The sequence below is a fragment of the Salmo trutta genome, chromosome 18, assembly GCF_901001165.1.
Source record: "Salmo trutta chromosome 18, fSalTru1.1, whole genome shotgun sequence".
NCBI lineage: Eukaryota > Metazoa > Chordata > Actinopteri > Salmoniformes > Salmonidae > Salmo > Salmo trutta.
The window spans coordinates 28,001,419-28,023,079 of NC_042974.1; the positions used below are offsets into that span (position 1 = coordinate 28,001,419).

The window sequence follows — 21,661 nt, forward strand, 5'->3', positions numbered from 1 at the left end:
CCATCTACACACAATACCCCATAATGACAAAGTAAAAACATGTTTTTAGACATTTTTGCTAATTTATTGAAAATGAAATACAGAAATATCTAATTTACATAAGTATTCACACACATGTTAGAATCACCTTTGGCAGCGATTACAGCTGTGAGTCTTTCTGGGTAAGACTCTAAGAGATTTGCACACCTGGATTGTACAATATTTGCACATTATTAATGAAAAAATTCTTGAAGCTCCGTCAAGTTGGTTGTTGATCATTGCTAGACAGAGGCATTTTCAAGTTTTGCCATAGATTTTCAAGCCGATTTTTAAGTCAAAACTGTAACTAGGCCACTCAGGAACATTCCATTTAATTTTGGTAAATAACTCCAGTGTATATTTGGCCTTGTATTTTAGGTTATTGTCCTGCAGAAGGGTGAATTTGTCTCCCAATGTCTGTTGGAAAGCAGACTGAAGCAGGTTTTCATCTAGGATTTCTCCTGTGCTTAGCTCTATTCCATTTATTTTTATCATAAAAAAAACTCCCTAGTCCTTGCCGATGACAAGCATATCCATAACATGTTGCAGCCACCAAACAATTCCACCTTGACATTATGGGGTGGTGTGTGTGTGTGTGTGTGTGTGTGTGTGTGGGGGGGCCAGTGACATAAAATGTAAATTCAATCCATTTCAAATTCTGGCTGTAACACAACATAATGTGGAAAAAGTCAAGGGGCGTGAATACTTTCTGAAGGCCCTGTAGGTCAAAGCTGTGTGGTGGAAAACCTTGGTAGAGCATGGGTAAAGTAGGCATTGTGGTGCTCATGTGAATTTCCTTTTTTTGGGGGGGCTTCAGACCAATGCCTACTTCTCACTTAAAACAGTTTCTTTTGTTTTTAATATAAATATGGCACCTTCCAGTGACAACCATCTGCTTTACTATGTGCCAAGTTTGACAACAGTATGATTTTACTGTTGCCTTGTTCTTGTTCATCCTTATTCAGTTAGTGAAATGTAATACAGTTACATTTGAAACAGAACCTAACATTTCTGGTCTGATAGTTTGTTACCCAGCTACCTGTTATAATAGTGCTATAACAGCATCATGTGAGTCATCTCTCCTCTTGTTGTCTGTCAGGGAGAAGCCAGGCCACTGGGCTCCAGACCCGTTCTCACAGCAGGACGTGGGCGAGCGCTTGGCCCTGGGCAGCACCGAGGCCCTGGCCAACGGCAACAAGGCTGACCTGCAGGCCGCTAAGCGCCTAGCCAAACGCCTCTTCAACCTGGACGGCTTCAGGAAGTCTGACGTGGCCAGGCACCTGAGCAAGAAGTGAGTATGCTGGAGCAGTACCAACTGGTCCCAATTTGAGCTATAATCCTCCCCTTGGTCCTTACCCTTCAATGTTTGCAGATCTATTAGGTGGAAGTGGAATCTTTACCATTACATTGCTTATAACTATCCAGACCCCTCAGATATGCTAACATTGAGGGGTTAGGGCCAAGATAAGGATAGGTAGTGATTTGGGACCGGTTGTACATAGGCCAGGTACCTGTTCACTTCTCTCTGCCTTTGTCTTTTGTTTACCTTTCATGCACAGTAAGTGTGTGTGTTGTGTGTCTTTTTGCAGTAATGAATTCAGTCGGATGGTGGCAGAAGAATACCTCAGTTACTTCAACTTTTCAGGCCTTACTATTGACCAAGCGCTAAGGTAAGATATTTTTCAGTGAAAATGGTTAAAAATGTAGCACAATGACCTAGTCATTTTTTCCCCCAATGAATAGTGAACACTCACAATGCTGTATGGCATCCGCAGAGCCTTCCTGAGGGAGTTTGCCCTCATGGGAGAGACACAGGAGAGAGAGCGAGTGCTGGCCCACTTCTCTAGGAGATATCTACAATGCAACCCCAATGCAATACCTTCTGAAGGTAAGACAGGGGGACGAGTGTGTGTTCCAAGGTGTCAACATAGCAGACACATTACCAGTAGGAGCCACTGGGGGGCACTCTTTCACTGATACTGCACGAGAACTCACTGAAACGTCTCTCTTTCTCCCTGCTCCAGACAGTGTCCACACTCTGACCTGTGCCCTGATGCTGCTCAACACAGACCTGCATGGCCACGTGAGTACCTGTGGGGGAGCCAGGGGCTAGAGAGCTGTGGAGGGCTCATGTTGAACTGTGGGTAAAGAGCTTAAAGTTCTCTAGTCAAAAAGAAAGACCATTAAAACAATGTGATATATATACCTTATAACATATAACTACAGTGGTAGTTTTTCCTAGAGGGGTCCTTAAGGAGACAGTGCAAGTGAAGGTGACCCTTTCTCCCTCCTCAGAATATCGGCAAGAAAATGTCCATCCTGCAGTTCATCGGCAACCTGGAAGGGCTAAATGACGGGAAGGATTTTCCCAAGGAACTGCTCAAGGTGTGTTGAATTAGTTAAAACATACTGTAGAAACGCATATAGATGTGTCGAACCATGTGCATACAACCACATGCGTACAGTGGGACCCTTGTTTTAGCTGCATGACCTCTATTTGACCACATGATCTCTTGATATCCATGAATCGGTTCCCGGGTTTTCCAGATAGTGTATTGTTGACATCAGAGTAACTTGCACCACTGATCAGATGATATTGAGAGGGGCATGTCCTAAAGGGTGTCAAAGAGACATAACATTTCTCACCCTCGGCAGTGGAGGCTGCTGAGGGGAGGACGGTACATAATAATGGCCGGAACAGAGCAAATGGAATGGACTCAAACACATGGAAACCATGTGTTTGATACCATTCCACTGATTCCGCTCCAGCCATTACCACGAGACCATCCTCCCCAATTAAGGTGTCACCAACCTCCTGTGCCGCAGATAGTGTGTGTCCTTTTACAGGCATGATCCACCATGATGTATTTCCTTCCTGTTGTAGTGGAAGGGGTTTCTGACTCTAGGGGGTTTCTGGTCTGTTGACCACCTCTGAGCTGTTGTGTGAACAGAGCCATATTGTGTAGATCAGAGAGAGAGAGTCAACATGTTCTACCTCCCACTCTCTCTCCTTCCTCTTACCTTTCCACTCTCTGCCTCGCTCCTGTGAACAGCATCACCTCCTACTCCCTTGTTTTCATCTCTCCCTCCATCTCTCTGTGTTTATTACAGTCTCTCTCTCTCTCTCTCTCTCTCATTCTGTTACGTATCATGTCACCCCATGGCAGATCATTTTCCATCTGCCTGCTTGTATTCTTCGCTCGTCCTCCATTTTATTTATCAGGTTTGTCCCTCGTTCTATCTCTCTCTCTCTCTCTCTCTCTCTCTCTCGCGCTCTCTATCGCTCCTCTGCTCTCTATCGCTCCTCTGCTCTCCGTCTATGGTGTTCCTATCTCTGTTCCACCTACCTCTGTGGGAGCTCAGCCCAGCTGCCTGCAGCCCACAGAGGTGGCCAAGCTGTGTTCCTCCTCAGGCGCTCTCAGTTAACTATTCATATCACAGCTGAGTGCTCCATTAAATATTATGGAACGCTCCACAATCGCTTCAGTGTCACGATCTTTCACATCAGACCGACCAATTTGCTATATCCATCTCTTCGTCATCTCTTCATCCATCCATGTTTTTCATCATCCATCTGGCCCTCTGTAATGGTTTGTGCTGGTCTGTAATGGGTTTTCAAGCAGCACAGAGAGATTGTCCAAGTCAACAGGTGTGTCTATTGGTGCAGAGAGGAGGCTGCTACAGAACAGTTGTCAGTGGGGCAGTGCTCATATGGTAAATTACGGGTGAGAGGGAGGACAGGCCTTTAAGTAAATGGGAATTTGGCTGTCACATGGTACCCCCTGCTGTGTTGAGCGTTTTGTCATGGTATTATCATACAAGGCGTTACAAATCACTCTGTCTTCCTTGCTCGCTGCTTCCACCCTTTTCTCTCTTTCTATGTTTCTCTCTCTTTCTTTCTCTCCATATTCTTCTCCATATCCTCTATTTTTCATAACTTAGTTGTCAGTATTTTGTGTAAAGTATGAGTAATGTTGCTGTGTCTCTTGGGTGGTAATTATGCAGGGTATGTTAATGCAGACAGTGTGGTGTACATTTCCCCAGGAAATGATCTGAGCGTCAGGATCGTAGTTCTCTGTTGCTGCGCTGCACAGCACAACTCGTTAAAGTGGAGAGGTTCACTTTGCTTCAGTTTTCAGAAATGTTGGTCAATTATTATCATTTAAAGAACTTTTGAAAGAGATTGGTGTGTTTTTTCACTATCTAATCATGGCCTGGGGCTGTTCAGTGACACATGCATTTTTTTTAAATGTATCACTTGATGGTTACTTTTCAGAGAGACAAATAATCATGTTTTTTTACAAAACGCTATATATCCGCCTCGCTCTGAGAAATAATTAGTACTGCTAGATTTTACACAGTCAAATGTCACAAATAACTGACAAATAACTGTTAAATTAAAAAAAAACTGTACAAATGATACATTTGTGACATCGGTATAATTTAAAAATAATAATATTCAATACAGTAATGAGATCTATTTGTAAAACAGTTACATTTGACATTTTATTCATTTAGCAGATTCTCTTATCCAGAGTGACTTACAGTTAGTGCATTGCTCTTTACAAATCAGAGAACAGTAATATTTTACACACACATAAGCAACCATTTCTAGTGAAAAAAACACATGAAATATTGTCGTAGAAGGTACATTAACAGTGAGTGGATTGACATTTCACTTTGTAAATGTAGATCATAGTCGGTCTATCAATTTAATCTAATAATATGACCTGTGTCCCGTGACCCAATACTGGGAAATGGACCAGGAACATCCACTTCAATGGGATAGATTAGATTGGATTGATTTAGATTTCCCTAAAAGACATGTGCCCAATCCCTAATCAACCCCTTCCCCTACCTCATATGCACTTATGTAGATCTGAAAAAATTGGATAGGTACAGTATAAGCGGTATGGAAATAACTCCACCTTACCCTCTAAGCTAGCTATCCAATCCTATCCAATCCTTTCATATCTATACAAGTGCATAGGGGTGAGGAAATGGGGGGTAAATTTGTGGCACAGCAAAAATAAATGTTATTTTTTTTTATCCCCCTTTTCTCCTCAATTTCGGGATTCTGATCTTGTCTCGTCTCTGCAACTCCCCATCGGGCTCGGGAGAGGCGAAGGTCGAGTCATGCGACCTCCGAAACATGTCCCGCCAAACTGCGCTTATTAACACCCGCTCGCTTAACCCGGAAGCCAGCTGCACCAATGTGTCAGAGGAAACACTGTTCAACTGACGACCGAAGTCAGCCTGCAGGCACCTGGACCGTCACAAGGAGTCGTTATAGCGCGATGAGCCAAGCAACCCCCCCCGGCCAACAAACTCTCCCCTAACCAGGACAACGCTGGGCCAATTGTGCGCCGCCCTATGGGACTCCTGACCGGTAAAGACGCCGCAACACTGCGATGCGGTGCCTTAGACCACTGCGCCACTCAGAAGGCCTGTGGCACAGCAATTTCACTTGACAAAAAATAGTGTTAAGGTAAGATGTAAAGCCCTGTCAACAGATGAACTCCTTTGTGGTTTATCCCCTGTCATTCTCTGTTAAGACAGCTGCTCCCTTTCATTTTGGGCTGGATGAAATAGGACCTCTGTATGCATCTCAACCCCCTACCATCCCACAGGACCAACCCACACACACACACAAACACACACACACACAGAGAGAGACACACACGCACAGAGAGAGACAGACACACACACGCAGAGACACACACATGCAGAGACACACACACACAGACACACACACAGACACACACACAGAGAGACACACACACACAGACACACACACAGAGAGAGAGACACACACACACACACACAGAGAGAGACACACACACACACAGAGAGACACGCACACACACACAAACAGAGACAGATTGCAGTGTGCGTTTTAAGAAATGGTGAACTGCTGCTCCTCTCCTCCCTGTGGACAGGTGCCATGTGACAGTGTAGGGAGATATGCCTGAAAGGAGGTCAGGTTTAAGTAAAGCTGCAGAACTCAGGGAAGCACTGAAGCTTATAAGGCATGTGGGATCTAGAACTATCTGACAAACGGACAGCGCGTGAGAGAGGGAGGAAGAGATGGGGACTGAGTGACTGACTGACTGAGTGACTGACTGACTGAGTGACTGACTGACTGAGTGACTGACTGACTAAGTGACTGACTGAGTGACTGACTGAGTGACTGACTGAGTGACTGACTGACTGACGTGACTGACGTGAGTGAGTGAGTGACTGACTGAGTGGAAGTAATAGGGACAGACAGAGTGAGAGAGAGGAGGCCACTTGATGATTATGAGTATCATAAAATGATACATCTTATTTATGTTAGTCAAACTAAACGGCGTCCTTTTGAGTATGAACATGTTGTTTGTCTTCTACTCTGCACAGTACAAACGCTAGTACGGTACCACCACCCTGGAATTATTTTTAGCCATTACCAGATTGAGGGAGGCTCAGACGGAGGATTATTTTCCTCAGTGACCTGGAAATGTTAGATCTCTATTTGGAGTTTGACTCTTTTGGTGTATACAGTTGAAGTTGGAAGTTTACATACACTTAGGTTGGAGTCATTAAAACTCGTTTTTCAACAACTCCACAAATTTCTTGTTAATTTGGCAAGTCGGTTAGGACATCTACTTTATGCATGACACAAGTAATTTTTCCAACAATTGTTTACAGACAGATTATTTCACTTATAATTCACTGTATCACAATTCCAGTGGGTCAGAAGTTTACATACACTAAGTTGACTGTGCCCTTAAACAGCTTGGAAAATTCCAGAAAATTATGTCATGGCTTTAGAAGCTTCTGATAGGCTAATTGACATCATTTGAGTCAATTGGAGGTGTACCTGTGGATGTATTTCAAGGCCTACCTTCAAACGCAGTGCCTCTTTGCTTGACATCATGGGAAAATCAAAAGAAATCAGCCAAGACCTCAGAAAAATAATTGTAGACCTCCACAAGTCTGGTACATCCTTCGGGAGCAATTTCCAAATGCCTGAAGGTACCAAGTTCATCTGTACAAACAATAGTATGCAAGTATAAACACCATTTGACCACGCAGCCGTCATACCGCTCAGGAAGGAGACGCGTTCTGTCTCCTAGAGATGAACGTACTTTGGTGCGAAAAGTGCAAATCAATCCCAGAACAACAGCAAAGGACCTCGTGAAGATGCTGGAGGAAACATGTAAAAATTATCTATATCCACAGTAAATGAGTCCTATATCGACATAACCTGAAAGGCCGCTCAGCAAGGAAGAAGCCACTGATTCCAAAACCGCCATTAAAAAAGCCAGACTACGGTTTGCAACTGCACATGGGGACAAATATCGTACTTCTTGGAGAAATGTTCTCTGGTCTGACGAAACAAAAATCGATCTGTTTGGCCATAATGACCATCGTTATATTTGGAGGAAAAAGGGGGAGACTTGCAAGCCGAAGAACAGCATCCCAACCGTGAAGCACGGGGGTGGCAGCATCATGTTGTGGGGGTGGGTACTTTGCTGCAGGAGGGACTGGTGCACTTCACAAAATAGATGGCATCATGAGGAAAGAAAATTATGTGGATATATTGAAGCAACATCTTAAGACATCAGTCAGGAAGTTAAAGCTTGGTCGCAAATGGGTCTTCCAAATGGACAATTGACCCCAAGCATACTTCCAAAGTTGTGGCAAAATGGCTTAAGGACAACAAAGTCAAGGTATTGGAGTGGCCATCACAAAGTCCTGACCTCAATCCTATAGAAGATTTGTGGGCAGAACTGAAAAAGCATCTGCGAGCAAGGAGGCCTACAAACCTGACTCAGTTACACCAGCTCTGTCAGGAGGAACGGGCCAAAAATTCACCCAATTTATTGTGGGAAGCTTGTGGAAGGCTACCCAAAACGTTTGACCCAAGTTAAACAATTAATAGGCAATTCTACCAAATACTAATTGAGTGTGTGCACACTTCTTACCCACTGGGAATGTGATGAAAGAAATAAAAGCTAAAATAAATCATTCTCTCTACTATTTTTCTGACATTTCACATTCTTAAAATAAAGTGGTGATCCTAACTGACCTAAGACAGGGAATTTTTACAAGGATTAAATGTCAGGAATTGTGAAACTGAGTTTAAATGTATTTGGCTAAGGTGTATGTAAACTTCAGACTTCAACTGTATATAGATTAGTTTAGCAATGGTATTACATTATGTTCTATTCATTGCTCATCCCATAGGTGATCATTTTCTGTCCTTTTTGTACAGCCTAACATCTCAGGCCACAACTTAGTAGAATTATCTGTAATGCAGTCTATGAATTACACTATTATAAAGGCATCATTGTGTCATACTTCTACCTACAGTCAATGGTGGAAAAAGTAACATTCGTACTTGAGTAAAAGTGAAGATACTTTAATAGAAAATGACTCAAGTAAAAGTGAAGTCACCCAGTTAAATACTACTTGAGTAAAAGTCTAAGTATTTGGTTTTAAATATACTTAAGTATCAAAAGTAAATGTAATTGCAAAAATATACTTAAGTATCAAAAGTAAAAGTATAAATATTTTCAAATTGCTTATATTAAGCAAACCAGACAGCACAAATGTTTATTTTTATTTTTTATTTACAGATAGCCCACTACAACACGCAGACATAATTTACAAATGAAGCATTTGTGTTTAATGAGTCTGTCAGATCAGAGGCAGTAGGGATGACCAGGGATGTTCTCTTGATAAGTGCATGAATTGGGCCATTTTCCTGTCCTGCTAAGCATTCAAACTGTAACAAGTATTTTTGGGTGTCAGGGAAAATGTATGGAGTAAAAAGTATATTATTTTCTTTACGAATGTAGTGAAGTAAAAGTTGTCAAAAATATAAATAGTAAAAACTAGAGGTGGGACCAATTAATTGTTTTACAAGTCACAAGTTAGTCTCAAGTCTTAGCACTCAAGTCCCAAGTCAAGTCCCAAATCAAGACAGGCAAGTCCGAGTCAAGTCTCAAGTCAAGACCGACAGGTATCAAGTCAAGTCTCAAGTCCTAAACTTTGAGTTTCGAGTCCTAAACAAGTCATAATGTGCTCTTCACCAAATGTAATACCATTTCATATTTTTAACAAGAGTAATAGTTAGTATATTACATTTACGCAAATCATGAATGCTTTTAAAAATATCTATATATTACTTTCCAAATAAATGTTATATTTCCATGGAAATACATGGGTAGCCATGAGAAAGACACCCCCCCCCCCCCAATAGTGATCGAGGATCGCTATGGGGCGCAATCAGGCGATGTAGGCTTGTACACAATCGCCCAACCTTAACACACGCACACTATATTAGCCACAACTTACCGTTCTTTGTGCAGCTTCAAATGTTGAACAAAATTGGAAATTGATGCGCCTCCGTCTGTAATTTTCTTCCCACATGATTTGCAAGTTGCAATCCGTTTTTTGTTGATATAGTATCGTCTTTATATCCAAAAATAATAATTTTGGGTATCATCGTTCCAAGGGCTCCATCTGAATTCAGCCGCCGACATTCCTCTGCACTGCCACGCACAACTTTTTCTCAGCTGGCACAATTTGATTGGCTGCTGTCCGATTCAAACTGTAATCCGTTAAATGAAGAGTTGATGCGCTGCACACTTTTTTTAATAGCATAATTTTTAATATTTGGGCTTGGGGAGGGTATCAAGTCAGTTCGAGTCATAAGGCTCAAGTCCAAGTCAAGTCACGAGTCATTGGTGTTAAAGTCAAAGTCGAGTTGCAAGTCATCATATTTGTGACTCGAGTCTGACTCGAGTCCAAGTCATGTGACTCGAGTCCATATCTCTGGTAAAAACCTACTTGTAGTACTTTAAAGTATTTTTACTTAAGTACTTTACACCACTGCCTACATTGCCAAGTGAACGTCTACACACCCGTTGCACTGTCTTCAAATTTGATCTAAAAAGGGATTACATTGGATCATGCTGTGGAAATGTTTTACAGCGGTAGGGACTGGAGGACTAGTCAGGATCAAGGAAAAGATGAACGGAGAAAAGTACAGAGAGATCCTTGATGAAAACCTGCTCCAGAGAGCTCAGGACCCTTAGCACACAGCCAATACAATGCAGGAGTGGCTTCGGGACAAGTCTCTGAATTTCATTGAGTGGCCCAGCCAGAGGCCGGACTTGAACCCGATCAAACATCTCAGGAGAGACCTGAAAATAGCTGTGAGGCGACGCTCCCCATCCAACCTGACAGAGCTTGAGAGGATCTGCAGAGACGAATGGGAGAAACAAGCCAAATACAGGTGTACCAAGCTTATAGTGTCATAACCAGGAAGACTCGAGGCTGTAATTGCTGCCAAAGATGCTTCAACAAAGTACTGAGTAAAGGGTCTGAATACTTATGTAAATGTGATATTTAAGTATTTTTTTATATACATTTTCTAAGATTTCTAAAAGCCTGTTTTTGCTTTGTCATTATGGGGTATTGTGTGTCAATTTGAGGAAAATAACAATTGAATCCATGTTAGAATAAGGCTGTAACGTAATAAAATGTGGAAAAAGTCAAGGGGGTCTGAATACTTTTCGAATGCACTGTAGCCATTGATTTTGTCAAAATTGCTCAAGCTCATTAACTTTGGTTAGGAAATAATGAACAGCAATAATCAAACCTTGTCTCTGATTTTCAAGCAGACTGGACCGTTCAGGATCACTCAACGACCCCTCTTGGAAGCCATTTTGGTGTGTCTTTGGCATTAAAATGTGTGTAGTACCCATAACATGATGCTTCCACTACAATACTTGAAAATACAGAGGATTAATAACATTCCAATCACTCCACATTACTGGCCTGTATGACAAAGTGGAAAGATGGAAGCCTGTGGAAGAAAATTAACTTAGAATCATATATTCTGTTTGCAGTCAAGACAACACGGCAAATAAATACATAAAAAAACTTCAGGTTTGGGTCAAATCCAATACAACACGGAGTGAAACTCTGTATTTTCAAGTATTGTCGTGGCAGCATCATGTTATGTGTATGCTTGTCACCGTCAGGGAATGTGGAGTAGTTTGTGTAAATCGGCAGTAAAAATTATTCCGTTTTTGTAAGGGGTCTGTAGACTTTCACTAGGCACTGTAGACTGAGCATTCCTTTCAATTACACTGTTAGACTGGTGGAAATGGAGTGTGAGAAAGTCTGCATTTTAAGAAAACGGTGATATGTAGGCAAATGATTGACACTTCAAGGGGGGAGGGATCTGAACAGGAACATGGACTGGGATTTGTTGCTCAGCTGGAGAGAAATGCGCATAGAGAGAGAGAGACTGGGGGGGTGAGCAAGAAAAGAGAGGAGGAGAGAGAGAGAGTGAGAAAACAGAGGGAGGAGAGAGAGAGCTCTCGGTCCTAATCATCAGCTTTCTTTTGTCACTGCGATTCTGTCTGCTTTTTCATCTGCAGCACACAGGAAAAATAGAACAACGTTGAAAAGAGTGAGATAAACGAAGGAAAAAGGAGTGCGAAGCGCAGAAGATATTTTCTGTCCCGGCTCGCATATAGAGGGATTTTCTGAGGGAAATAAGAGACTGACTCATACGGAGGCGAAATAAGTGGATGTGTGGAAACCATTTACAAGTTTGAAGACAAACCTGTGAAGAGGAGAGGATCCAGGAACGGAGAGGACAAAGAGAGCAGGAGAGAGAGGAGACCTGTTCAGTCCCTCATCCTCATGCCACCAAACTGTCATTATTAGACAGCAACAGGATAGTCCTAGCTCCACCAGCCTGTCCACCTGCCTCTCTCCCACATCTGTATTCTCCAACCTTGGACGCAACATCTGTATTGTAAAGTCTTGGATACATGTTGTTGGGTCCCAGAGGACGTATCAAGGCATCAGTTTGAGGGTTCTCCTCGACAGCTGTGCCTGTGAGTGAGTGGGTGGAATTGTCTCCCTCCGCCTGCACTCCGCTGTGTTGGGAGTGAGTGAGTGTGTGTGTGTGTGTGTGTGCGCACTGACCGATGTGTTTGTGAATTCAATTGCTTGTCTCTGGTTGTTACAATCGTCTTAGTCATCCTTCAGCCTCTAACTGGGATGTTGTTCACCTGTGAGTGCGTGTGAGTGTGTGTAAGTGCGTGTGTGTGTGTGTGTGTGTGTGTGTGTGTGTGTGTGTGTGTGTGTGTGTGTGTGTGTGTGTGTGACTCTCTTGGGTCTCATTGGAACTGTATGTATGGTGGAACTGTATGTATGGTGGAACTGTATGTATGGTGGAACTGTATGTATGCACCAGCTCTTGCATAACATGTTGTCAACTGCATGACATCCTTCCAGAAAGACTTCCACCTTCATGGACTTGACACGGAATGGTGCTAAAGGATTTGCAGTTGCACACCACTGTTTCGCCATACATGCATAATGAATGCATAAGGATCCATTATGCAGGAACTGGAGTCCCCTCGGAGGGCTTGAAGCCCATGTTAACCTCCTCAGTAGTTTCCTCAAAAGAACAGTGAAGCGCTGTTAGTAAGACATACAGTGACAGTGACTATCTGTCTGAAGAGTGACCTCTCTATTTACAGCCACTTCTTTGTGTCGTATTCTCTCTCTCTCTCTCTCCTATCTTCAACTGAATCCTGTACGTTTTGGTGTTACGCTTTGAAAGAGGCCATATCCAGAATCCGTAGAACCTTCGACCAATCTCGCTTTATCCCTCCCTCCACAAACTCTTACCCTCTGGACCCTGCTCTCATTGGTCCATCATCATGATTGGTGTAAACAGCATCCATTCAGATGGGCGAAATCGCTCCCGCTCTCTTTGCTCTGTGCGTGTTCGGCGGGACTTCAGGGTGATGGATCCCTTCCGCTACCCCCGCGCCCCTCGCTCTCGTTCCCTCAAACCCTTGTCCTTCCCTGACCTGCTGGGAAGGTCCCAGGATGGACAGAACCACCCACAGGCCCGCAAGAAGAAGGCACAGCTTGGAAAATGCAGGGTAAATTTATGTGGTTTAATTTGGTCGAAGCAGCAGACTTGTGTTGCGATCAGTGTGACTAATAAGATAAATGTGATCTGGTTTATTTAGGAGCTCTATTGATTATTGTCAGACATGATACTAGGATGACCAAAAGTCCCACCACACTCATTACACATTCAGCGAGCACATGCACGCACACACGTTTTCATATGTGTGACGTCTGTTTTGTCTGGTCTTTTTTTTTCTAGGCCTTGTACAACTCTATCAGAAACGAGAAGCTCCAGTGGACCATGTAAGTGTACTTTGCAAAAAAATATATATTTTTGTTCCAACTAATTATTATTAAGTAACAGTTTCCACAGCCTTTTTTTTTTTTTTTACTCAACATTACGGTCAAAGTGTTACCTGACAGGAAAAACAGAAAGTGGGGCCCAAAAATTCAGTCAACTTAAAATGTATGTTTGTTCAAATTGTCTCATATGTTCATTCAACTAGAAATTATTATTTGGGCATTTTACATAAAAAAGTCTGTGGAAGTAGTATGTCATTCAACATGTCCTCACCTGGGATTTGAACTCACAACCTCTTGGTTCATGGCATTCCAATTTTCCTGCTACAACACCATGTCTGTGTCAATGACTGATTTCACCCGTATTGCTACACTTTGCACTTCAAAGTAAATCTCAGCTTTGTTAAAAGTACACTGGAGTAGAAAAAGTATTTTATTTATTATAGTGGTTAAGGAGTAACATTTAACCAGAGTAATATGCCCCACCAACATTAAACAACCATACAGAAAAAACAAAAATTGCTGAAATAAATAATTCAAATAAATGATAAGAGAATAGTCAGATTAACTGACATTTAACACAGACAAGGTGGCGTAGCAGGAAGATCAGAATGCCATGAACCAAGGGGTTGTGAGTTCAAATCCCAGGTGAGGACATGTTGAATAATAATTACTGTATAAAAGAACATGCACAAAAATGATCATGTGTGTCAAATATGTAGGTTGAAAACATTGTATGTGCAACATGTGCAACATGTTCCACAGCCTTTTTTTAGGTAAGGTGCCCAAATAATCATTTGTAGTTAAATGAACATATGTGACAAGTTGAGCGAACACATCATTTTAAGTTAACAGAATTTTTTGGGCCAAGTATGTTTTTGTTTTGTTCAGGTAACACTTGAACTGAAAAGTTGAGTAAACAAAAAAAAGGCTGTGTAACCAGTTACTTAATAATAAGTAGTTGAAACAACTAGATTTTTTTAAATATTTTTTTTTACAGTGTACGAATCATGTTTATGTTGGGAATATGTTTGACTTTATTTGCTTGCACTTGCCTTATTTAATCAAAACTGCTATGATGATTCATCTTAGGTTTGGATACATTTTCATAATGTTACAAAATCAGCATATCAGAATATGGAATTAGCTATAAATCTACTTGTAATCAGTTTACAAGCAATATCCCTCTTACAGAATCAACTACCAACTGTGCCCCTGTAGCATTTGCCAGACTGTGTGTGTGTGTGCCAATGGTTGCTATTCTGGACCTAGCCTTTGTGATGCCCTGAGACCCTAATTTAAGACTTAAGCTCTCCAGACTTCGTTGCCATGGATACAGGTCCCGACTTGCCTCTCTCTGTAATTACAGGTCGACGTCTCACTCCAATTCTTAAGCAGGCACGCGCGCACGTCCGCCCGCTTTTGGGGGTTCAGTCAGCCTCTGAAAGAGAGCAGTGGGAAAATCATCTTCTCTCACTTTCCTTTTCACTCTGCACCGCTACTTTAATCTTTCCCGGTCCCAACATACCAAGGCTCGCCATGTGCCTAGCTCTCTATTCTCTCATCTATCCTAGTTTTTCTGCCTGTAGCCTCCTCTCTCTCTCTCTCTCTCTCTCGCGCTTTTGCCTCACTCTGGCTTTTGCCTTTCTCCACCACTTGCTCTTGTGGATTCAGAGAGGTCAGCAGTTACTTAGCAACAGATCAGAGCTTTTGTGTATGGTATGTGCTGAGTGCTGACTGGCCGATTTTTACTCTTCAGAATGACTCTAGCAGTGGCAACACAAGTGGTTCGTCGCTTAGTTTATGCGTTGTCTTTTTAAAGATAAATTGATAACATACTGTAACGCTTTATGTTGTACCTGCAGGTATAATGCTATAACTTGTTATAGGCATTCATAAGCCTGTTTATGCCTTACAGTAAGGCTTATTGTGTTATCTCTATACATTCATATTTCTACTGACTCATAATGACTGGTATTTAGTCAGAAACATTATGAGATGATTCTAAGACATTATTAGAGTTTCATGCGTGCTTATGACAAGTCTTGCAATGTAGTATATTTGAGTCATAATGCATTCCACCAGCCAGCTTCAAGTGTTCCCTATGGCTTTGAGGAGATATTGTAAGAGATATGATAAATGAAAGATTGATTGAGAGAGATGGAGAGTTCTTTTAAGACAGATCCTGGGGAGGGTCACACCAGAAGTACGGGCAGTGTGTGTGTGCGTGTGTGTGTGCGTGTGTGTGTGTGTCCACAGGTATGTTACTCCTGTGAGAGTGGATGATTGAATCTTACAGATTGTGTGTGTGCCTCTATTTATATATCTGAGTGTGTCTAGCAGAGAGACAGAGGAGGTGGACAGTACAGTGCGACACAGCAGCACACCCCCTCTGACAAACAGCAATTTAAAGCTCATACATTAATGAATGTTTATGCGAGCAGCTGCAAGGCTTCACTGGTGTACCGATCTGTATTCAGTCAGTGTCTTCAGTGGGTGAGAGACACCATCATCCCCAAATGTCAGTACCGTCGGATTCTCTCTTATAGCATCACGGAACACTCGGACTCCTCAGTTCACGGGAAAATGGCATCTTTAAAAGCGCCACAGTCAGTCAAAGAGATACCAGGACCTGTTATCTAACAGCCAGTGAGTCTCTCACCACTCATACCGATGTGGATCGTTGCTCTTACAGCAAAAACATTTCTATGTAAGAGATGAATTATAGATATCTGAATGATAATTGACTGGATGAAAGTCATTATGTTCATGCTTGTCAAAGTGAGTTCTATCAGTTGTCAGTGTCAGGGCTTATGGCTGAGTTTCAGTTTGTTAGCATTGAAGGAGAACTTGGCGAACATTTCTCTGATTGGCCAGTAAGATGCACGTCAGCTGCTCAGCTGGAGCATTATGGGATGTTACCTCTCAGCGTGGGTGACACAGCCAGTGACCTTGAAATACAGAGGCTCTCACATGAGTGGCATACTGAGTGCATTAAGACATATGGCCCTTTCCCCTCCACGCTATGAGGACTGATCATTCAAACGCCCTCTGAACTGGAGGAGGTGGTTGAAAAGAGTTCGAGACCAGCGGGCTTTGTTGATGACGAGGGGAATTCCAACTTCTATTTGAATTGTATCCTCTCCATAGCGACGAGGAGGAGTTGCGCAAGTCCTTCTCCGAGTTGGCCGATTTGCGCACTGACTCCACCTCCCACACCATGAAGCGAATCGGCAGTGGTCTAGGCGTGGCCCAGAATCCTGACGCCCTGATCTATAAGAACGGCTTCCTGGTACGGAAGGTCCACGCAGACTCTGACGGCAAGAAAAGTAGGTTCCCTCTACCCTCACCTGTCAGCTGTCAACCATATCTGATTAATCTCACGGTTGACAATCACTAAGTTCGATTCAAAATCACATTTGGGATATTGAGTGGATATTTATTTTCTTTCTATGGTCTGTTTCTCAGCGCCTCGAGGTAAAAGAGGATGGAAGACGTTTTATGTCATGCTGAAGGGACTGGTCCTCTACCTGCAGAAGGTACACCAAACCACACCTCTCTCGGCATCCTAACAGTATATCCCACTCCGTGATTGGACGTGTGTGATAACATTCTGCTCTCTGATTGGTCTGTAGGGAGAGTACCGTCCAGAAAAGCAGCTGTCTGAAGAGGATCTGAAGAACGCTGTGTCCATCCACCACTCTCTGGCCATGAGGGCAGCAGACTACAGCAAGAGGCCCAACGTCTTCTACCTGCGCACTGCAGACTGGAGAGTGTTCCTCTTCCAAGCACCGTGAGTCTCCTCATCCTCATCTCTACCCTCCTCCGCTGATTTCTTATCTCCACCAAGTCCCCCTCTGATTCCATACAATTAAGAATGTATTTATCTGACCCAATTTTGTGCTCTATATTGGTACCAGATTATTCCTGCCTTCTACAAGGCTGTACTGTACTAAGGCTGTACTACGTTCCCCCAAATCAGTAGTGATTGAGTACAGAGTGGGCAGTGCCCCTGTCATAGAACCCCAGGCTCAGATAGATTATCATTATGTTTTTGTGTCCCTGGAGGACACAGTTGTCTGGTATGTCCTAGATACACACTTTCTTTCAGGGTTGGGATCAATTCTATTTCAATTCAGGAAGTGGAATTAAAAAATCCTAATTGAAAATAACTGTTCAATTGATATCTGACCCCAAACCTGCCTACCTGCCTGTTTGTATTCTATCTTTTTTTGTTTACTAGGGCTGAGAATTGTGCACTTAGTCAGTATCCAGATTTCAACTCTCTTGTCCTCCATCTCAGTAATGCAGAGCAGATGCAGTCGTGGATCACCCGTATCAATGCGGTGTCAGCCATGTTCTCAGCGCCACCCTTCCCTGCAGCCATCGGCTCTCAGAAGAAATTCAGCCGTCCGCTGCTGCCAGGCTCCAACACCAAGCTGTCTCAGGTACACAGAGGCCTCCACTCACACCATGACCCTCTTTCTCTTTCTCTCTCTCTCTGCTTCCACATCCTAGCTCCCAGTCCAAACCTATTACCGCCATCCAGTATCTGTTCTGTAGTTAGATCAACCCCCACATTTTTTTTAAACTTGTGTACTTAAGGCAATCATTAAATGCACACTCCTGTATACCTCTTTTTGTGTTAAAAACAGAGAAGAACTGCTATTTACAACCATAAAATTGCTAAAATGCGTAAGTAAGCGTCCATGCTGAGCAGAATTCTGTATAAGTTAACCTGACTTTGGTGTAGCCTTATGTTAATGAGCCTCCTTTGTCATGTGACAGGAAGAGCAGGTGAAATCCCATGAGACACGTTTCCGGGCCATCTCCTCTGAGCTGAATGAGTTAACCGCTGTAATTCCAGACAAAAAGGCCAAAGTTCGTGATCTGGAGGAGCACAAGCAACGTGAGGAGTACCTGGAGTTTGAGGTGAGTGATTATTGTTGTTGTCTGGTTTAATATGGTTATAGGGATTGATAGTTGCAGCCAGAGCCGTAGTCTAGCCGAGTTGACTGAGTTTGTTTGATATTCAGAATTGAATGGCTGCCAAATTGGCTACCAAATGTTTTAAGACAATTCCCTTCCAGGTCAGCCAGAATGGAAATAAGAATGATTTAGATTGGTGCCAGAGTCCAGGATCGATTTCCAAGCTCTATTGCCAAACTGGCTCTGATCTCAGCTATGGAGAATCCTGTTTGACATCAAGTACTCTTTCTCTCTCTGATCCAGAAAACTCGCTACGGTACGTACGCCATGCTACTGAGGGCTAAGATCCGGAGTGGGGAAGAGGACCTGTCTCTGTTCGAGTCGCGTCTCTTTGACGACGGGGGTCTCCAGAGGGCCCACTCCAGCCCCACTCTGCGGGAGGAACACAGCAGCAGCAGCAAAGCCAGCAGTGCCAAGAGGGGGGGGGCAGCAGCAGTAGTTCCAGCACCAGGGGGAGCACCAAGACCAAGCGCTCTGAGCCCCAAAGAAACAGCTACAGGAAGGCTGTCAAACAGTGAGAGGGACCCTGGAGGGTGTTGCGGTGGACACGATGGCTTATCTGTGTTGATCGATAGACAGGGACCACTGGTGTGGCTGGAAAATTAGATGGAGGAGGAAGATGATGGGGGATAGACCTGTTGCATGCTTCTATCCCGAGAAACCACAGGCACTGGATGCTCCAGGGCACTCAGTCCTTCATTTTACTATACACATGACTAACTTCTGTGTGGTCCTAAATTATGGGTCATATCCACATTTATTTTATTTGAACGTGCTTTTGGACCAATTGTTGTTGACAGAGATCTAATGATGACATGGACTTATACCATTAGATCTGATTATGTTGAGAGTCGTAGGTTATGTTCCTCCCACGAGAGTTCAGAATCTCCATAAATTACATCTATGCGATTACTGCACACAGCCCACCTCCTCCCTCCACGTGTAAAGGGAGTTGCCGTGCCGACCAGCTAGGAATGACAGAGACAGGGCTGCATCAGCTCATCTGACTGTTACCATGGAGACTAAACGGAGCCCGGGGTCATTCCGTCCGACCAGAGTGCCAGAACCTCAACCCAACCACAATGCATTTGGAGGAAACTGGACGAACGCTGGGCTCTTCACGAGAGACATGATCAATTGGAAAGAATACAGCAGGTTACTGGACATAATTTATGATGCTGCATGCACATACAAAAAAAAATATCCAAAGTCTTTGCTATGATTTTGTTATTCTAAGGACTTTTATTGTGGCAAACTGAACTGGCCCAGAGCCAGGCCCTTCTTCTACTGCAACTGTGAAGCTCTGCTGGATCTCATTATCATTTCTAAGGACATTTACACACATCAGCTATGGCACCGCCACTAATCCTTCAGTGTTTTGTCATACTAATGGCTTGATGAAGTAGATTAATCACACAGACTGGCTGTCTATCGGGTTGAATGAAGTTAAGAGTAGGAGGACTGCATGCGTACGAGGAGATGGAAGACTCACACAAGAGGACATGCTTCGCTATGGTATCAAAAGACAATCCCTTTTTTTTTCTTACGTTATTCACATGGTGTTTTTCATTTGTGTAAGTGAAAAAAAGGAAACATGACAGAAGGCTTATTTTACAGTACATCTCGGCTGTAGGTCAAATGTCTCCACAGGAACAACTCATCAGATAATTGATGACGAATTGATTTAAATGTTGGTTGAATGTTGATTTAAATTCAGTATCGTGAATTGTAATGAGGAAAGAAAATAAGGCACTGCCTGCCTACCACACCTAATCTAGTATACACTGAGCGGACAAAACATTAGGAACACCTTCCTAATATTGAGTTGCACCGGCTTTTGCCCTCAGAACAGCCTCAATTCGTCAGGGCATGGACTCTGCAAGCAAGGTGTTGAAAGCATTCTACAGGGATGCTGGCCCATGATGACCCCAATGCTTCCCACAGTTGTCAAGTTGGCTGGATGTTCACGGTTGAGTGTTAAAAACCCAGCAGCTTTGCAGTTCTTGACACAAACCGGTGCACCTGGCACATACTACCATACCCCGTTCAAAGGCATTTCAATATTTTGTCTTGCCCATTCACCCTCTGAATTGCATAGACAATCCATGTCTCAATTGTCTCCAGGACTAAAAATCCTTTATCCTGTCTGTTCCCCTTCATCTTCACTGGTTGAAGTGTATTTAACAAGTGACATCAATAAGGGATCATAGCTTTCACCTGGTCAGTCTGTCATGGAAAGAGGTGTTCCTAATGATTTGTACACTCGGTGTATACGCATAAAGAATGTAACATGTGTAAATACAGTGAGCTCCAAAAGTATTGGGACAGTGCATTTTTGGGCTCTGTACTCGAGCACTATGGTTTGACATGATACAATGACTATGAGGTTAAAGTGCAGACTGTCAGCTTTAATATGAGGGTATTTTCATCCATACCGGGTGAACCGTTTAGAAATTCCAGTACTTTTTTTTTTTAACATAGTCTTCCGCATTTTAGGGGACCAAAAGTTTAGGGACGTTCTAGTCTATTAAAGTAGTAGTTAAAAGTTAAGTATTTGGTCCCATATTCATAGCACACAATGACTGCATCAAGCACAAATACAGTATCATAGCCCCAAGACATGCTAACCACAAACCATTACAATAACAGGGGAGGTTAGCATTTTATATTATACCCCGAAGACATGCTAACCTCTCACCATTACAATAACAGAGGAGGTTAGCATTTTATATCGTACCCCCAAGACATGCTAACCACAAACCATTACAATAACAGGGGAGGTTAGCATTTTATATCATACCCCCAAGACATGCTAACCTCTCACCATTACAATAACAGAGGAGGTTAGCATTTTATATCGTACCCCCAAGACATGCTAACCACAAACCATTACAATAACCAGGGAGGTGAGCATTTTATATCATACCCCCAAGACATGCTAACCACAAACCATTACAATAACAGAGGAGGTTAGCATTTTATATCGTACCCCCAAGACATGCTAACCACAAACCATTACAATAACAGGGGAGGTTAGCATTTTATATCGTACCCCCAAGACATGCTAACCTCTCACCATTACAATAACAGAGGAGGTTAGCATTTTATATCATACCCCCAAGACATGCTAACCACAAACCATTACAATAACAGGGGAGGTTAGCATGTCTTGGCGCGGTATATTTGTGTGTCAAACATTCTCACTCATCAATATTCACGATTCATTCAGGATTATCTTTAATTATGGTAGCATCCACATTCATGTAAGTGTTTAGAAAGATTATATTCTTATTTACAAAAAAGTGACTCAAATTACACCGCATTATTTACCATTCAATACTGTTGGACTGTGTACAAAAAGTGCTGTAATTTCTAAATGTTTCACCCGATATGGATGAAAATACCCTCAAATAAAAGC

The 21,661-nt window shown here is 42.8% G+C and overlaps 1 protein-coding gene across 2 annotated transcripts in view; it reads left to right on the top strand.

Moving 5' to 3' along the window:
• LOC115153121 (PH and SEC7 domain-containing protein 1) overlaps nt 1-19,978 on the top strand; it is a 60,154-nt gene extending 40,176 nt beyond the window's left edge. For both annotated transcript variants that reach the window (XM_029698188.1, XM_029698189.1), the window contains 12 exons: nt 1,118-1,309; nt 1,608-1,688; nt 1,794-1,906; nt 2,043-2,101; nt 2,314-2,403; nt 13,214-13,257; nt 16,405-16,583; nt 16,723-16,793; nt 16,890-17,047; nt 17,558-17,702; nt 18,043-18,186; nt 18,487-19,978. In XM_029698188.1, the coding sequence (XP_029554048.1) occupies nt 1,118-1,309; nt 1,608-1,688; nt 1,794-1,906; nt 2,043-2,101; nt 2,314-2,403; nt 13,214-13,257; nt 16,405-16,583; nt 16,723-16,793; nt 16,890-17,047; nt 17,558-17,702; nt 18,043-18,186; nt 18,487-18,849 (1,639 nt within the window). In that variant the 3' untranslated portion in view covers nt 18,850-19,978. The remainder of the gene's footprint in view (nt 1-1,117; nt 1,310-1,607; nt 1,689-1,793; nt 1,907-2,042; nt 2,102-2,313; nt 2,404-13,213; nt 13,258-16,404; nt 16,584-16,722; nt 16,794-16,889; nt 17,048-17,557; nt 17,703-18,042; nt 18,187-18,486) is intronic.
• Nucleotides 19,979-21,661: the final 1,683 nt, after the last annotated feature.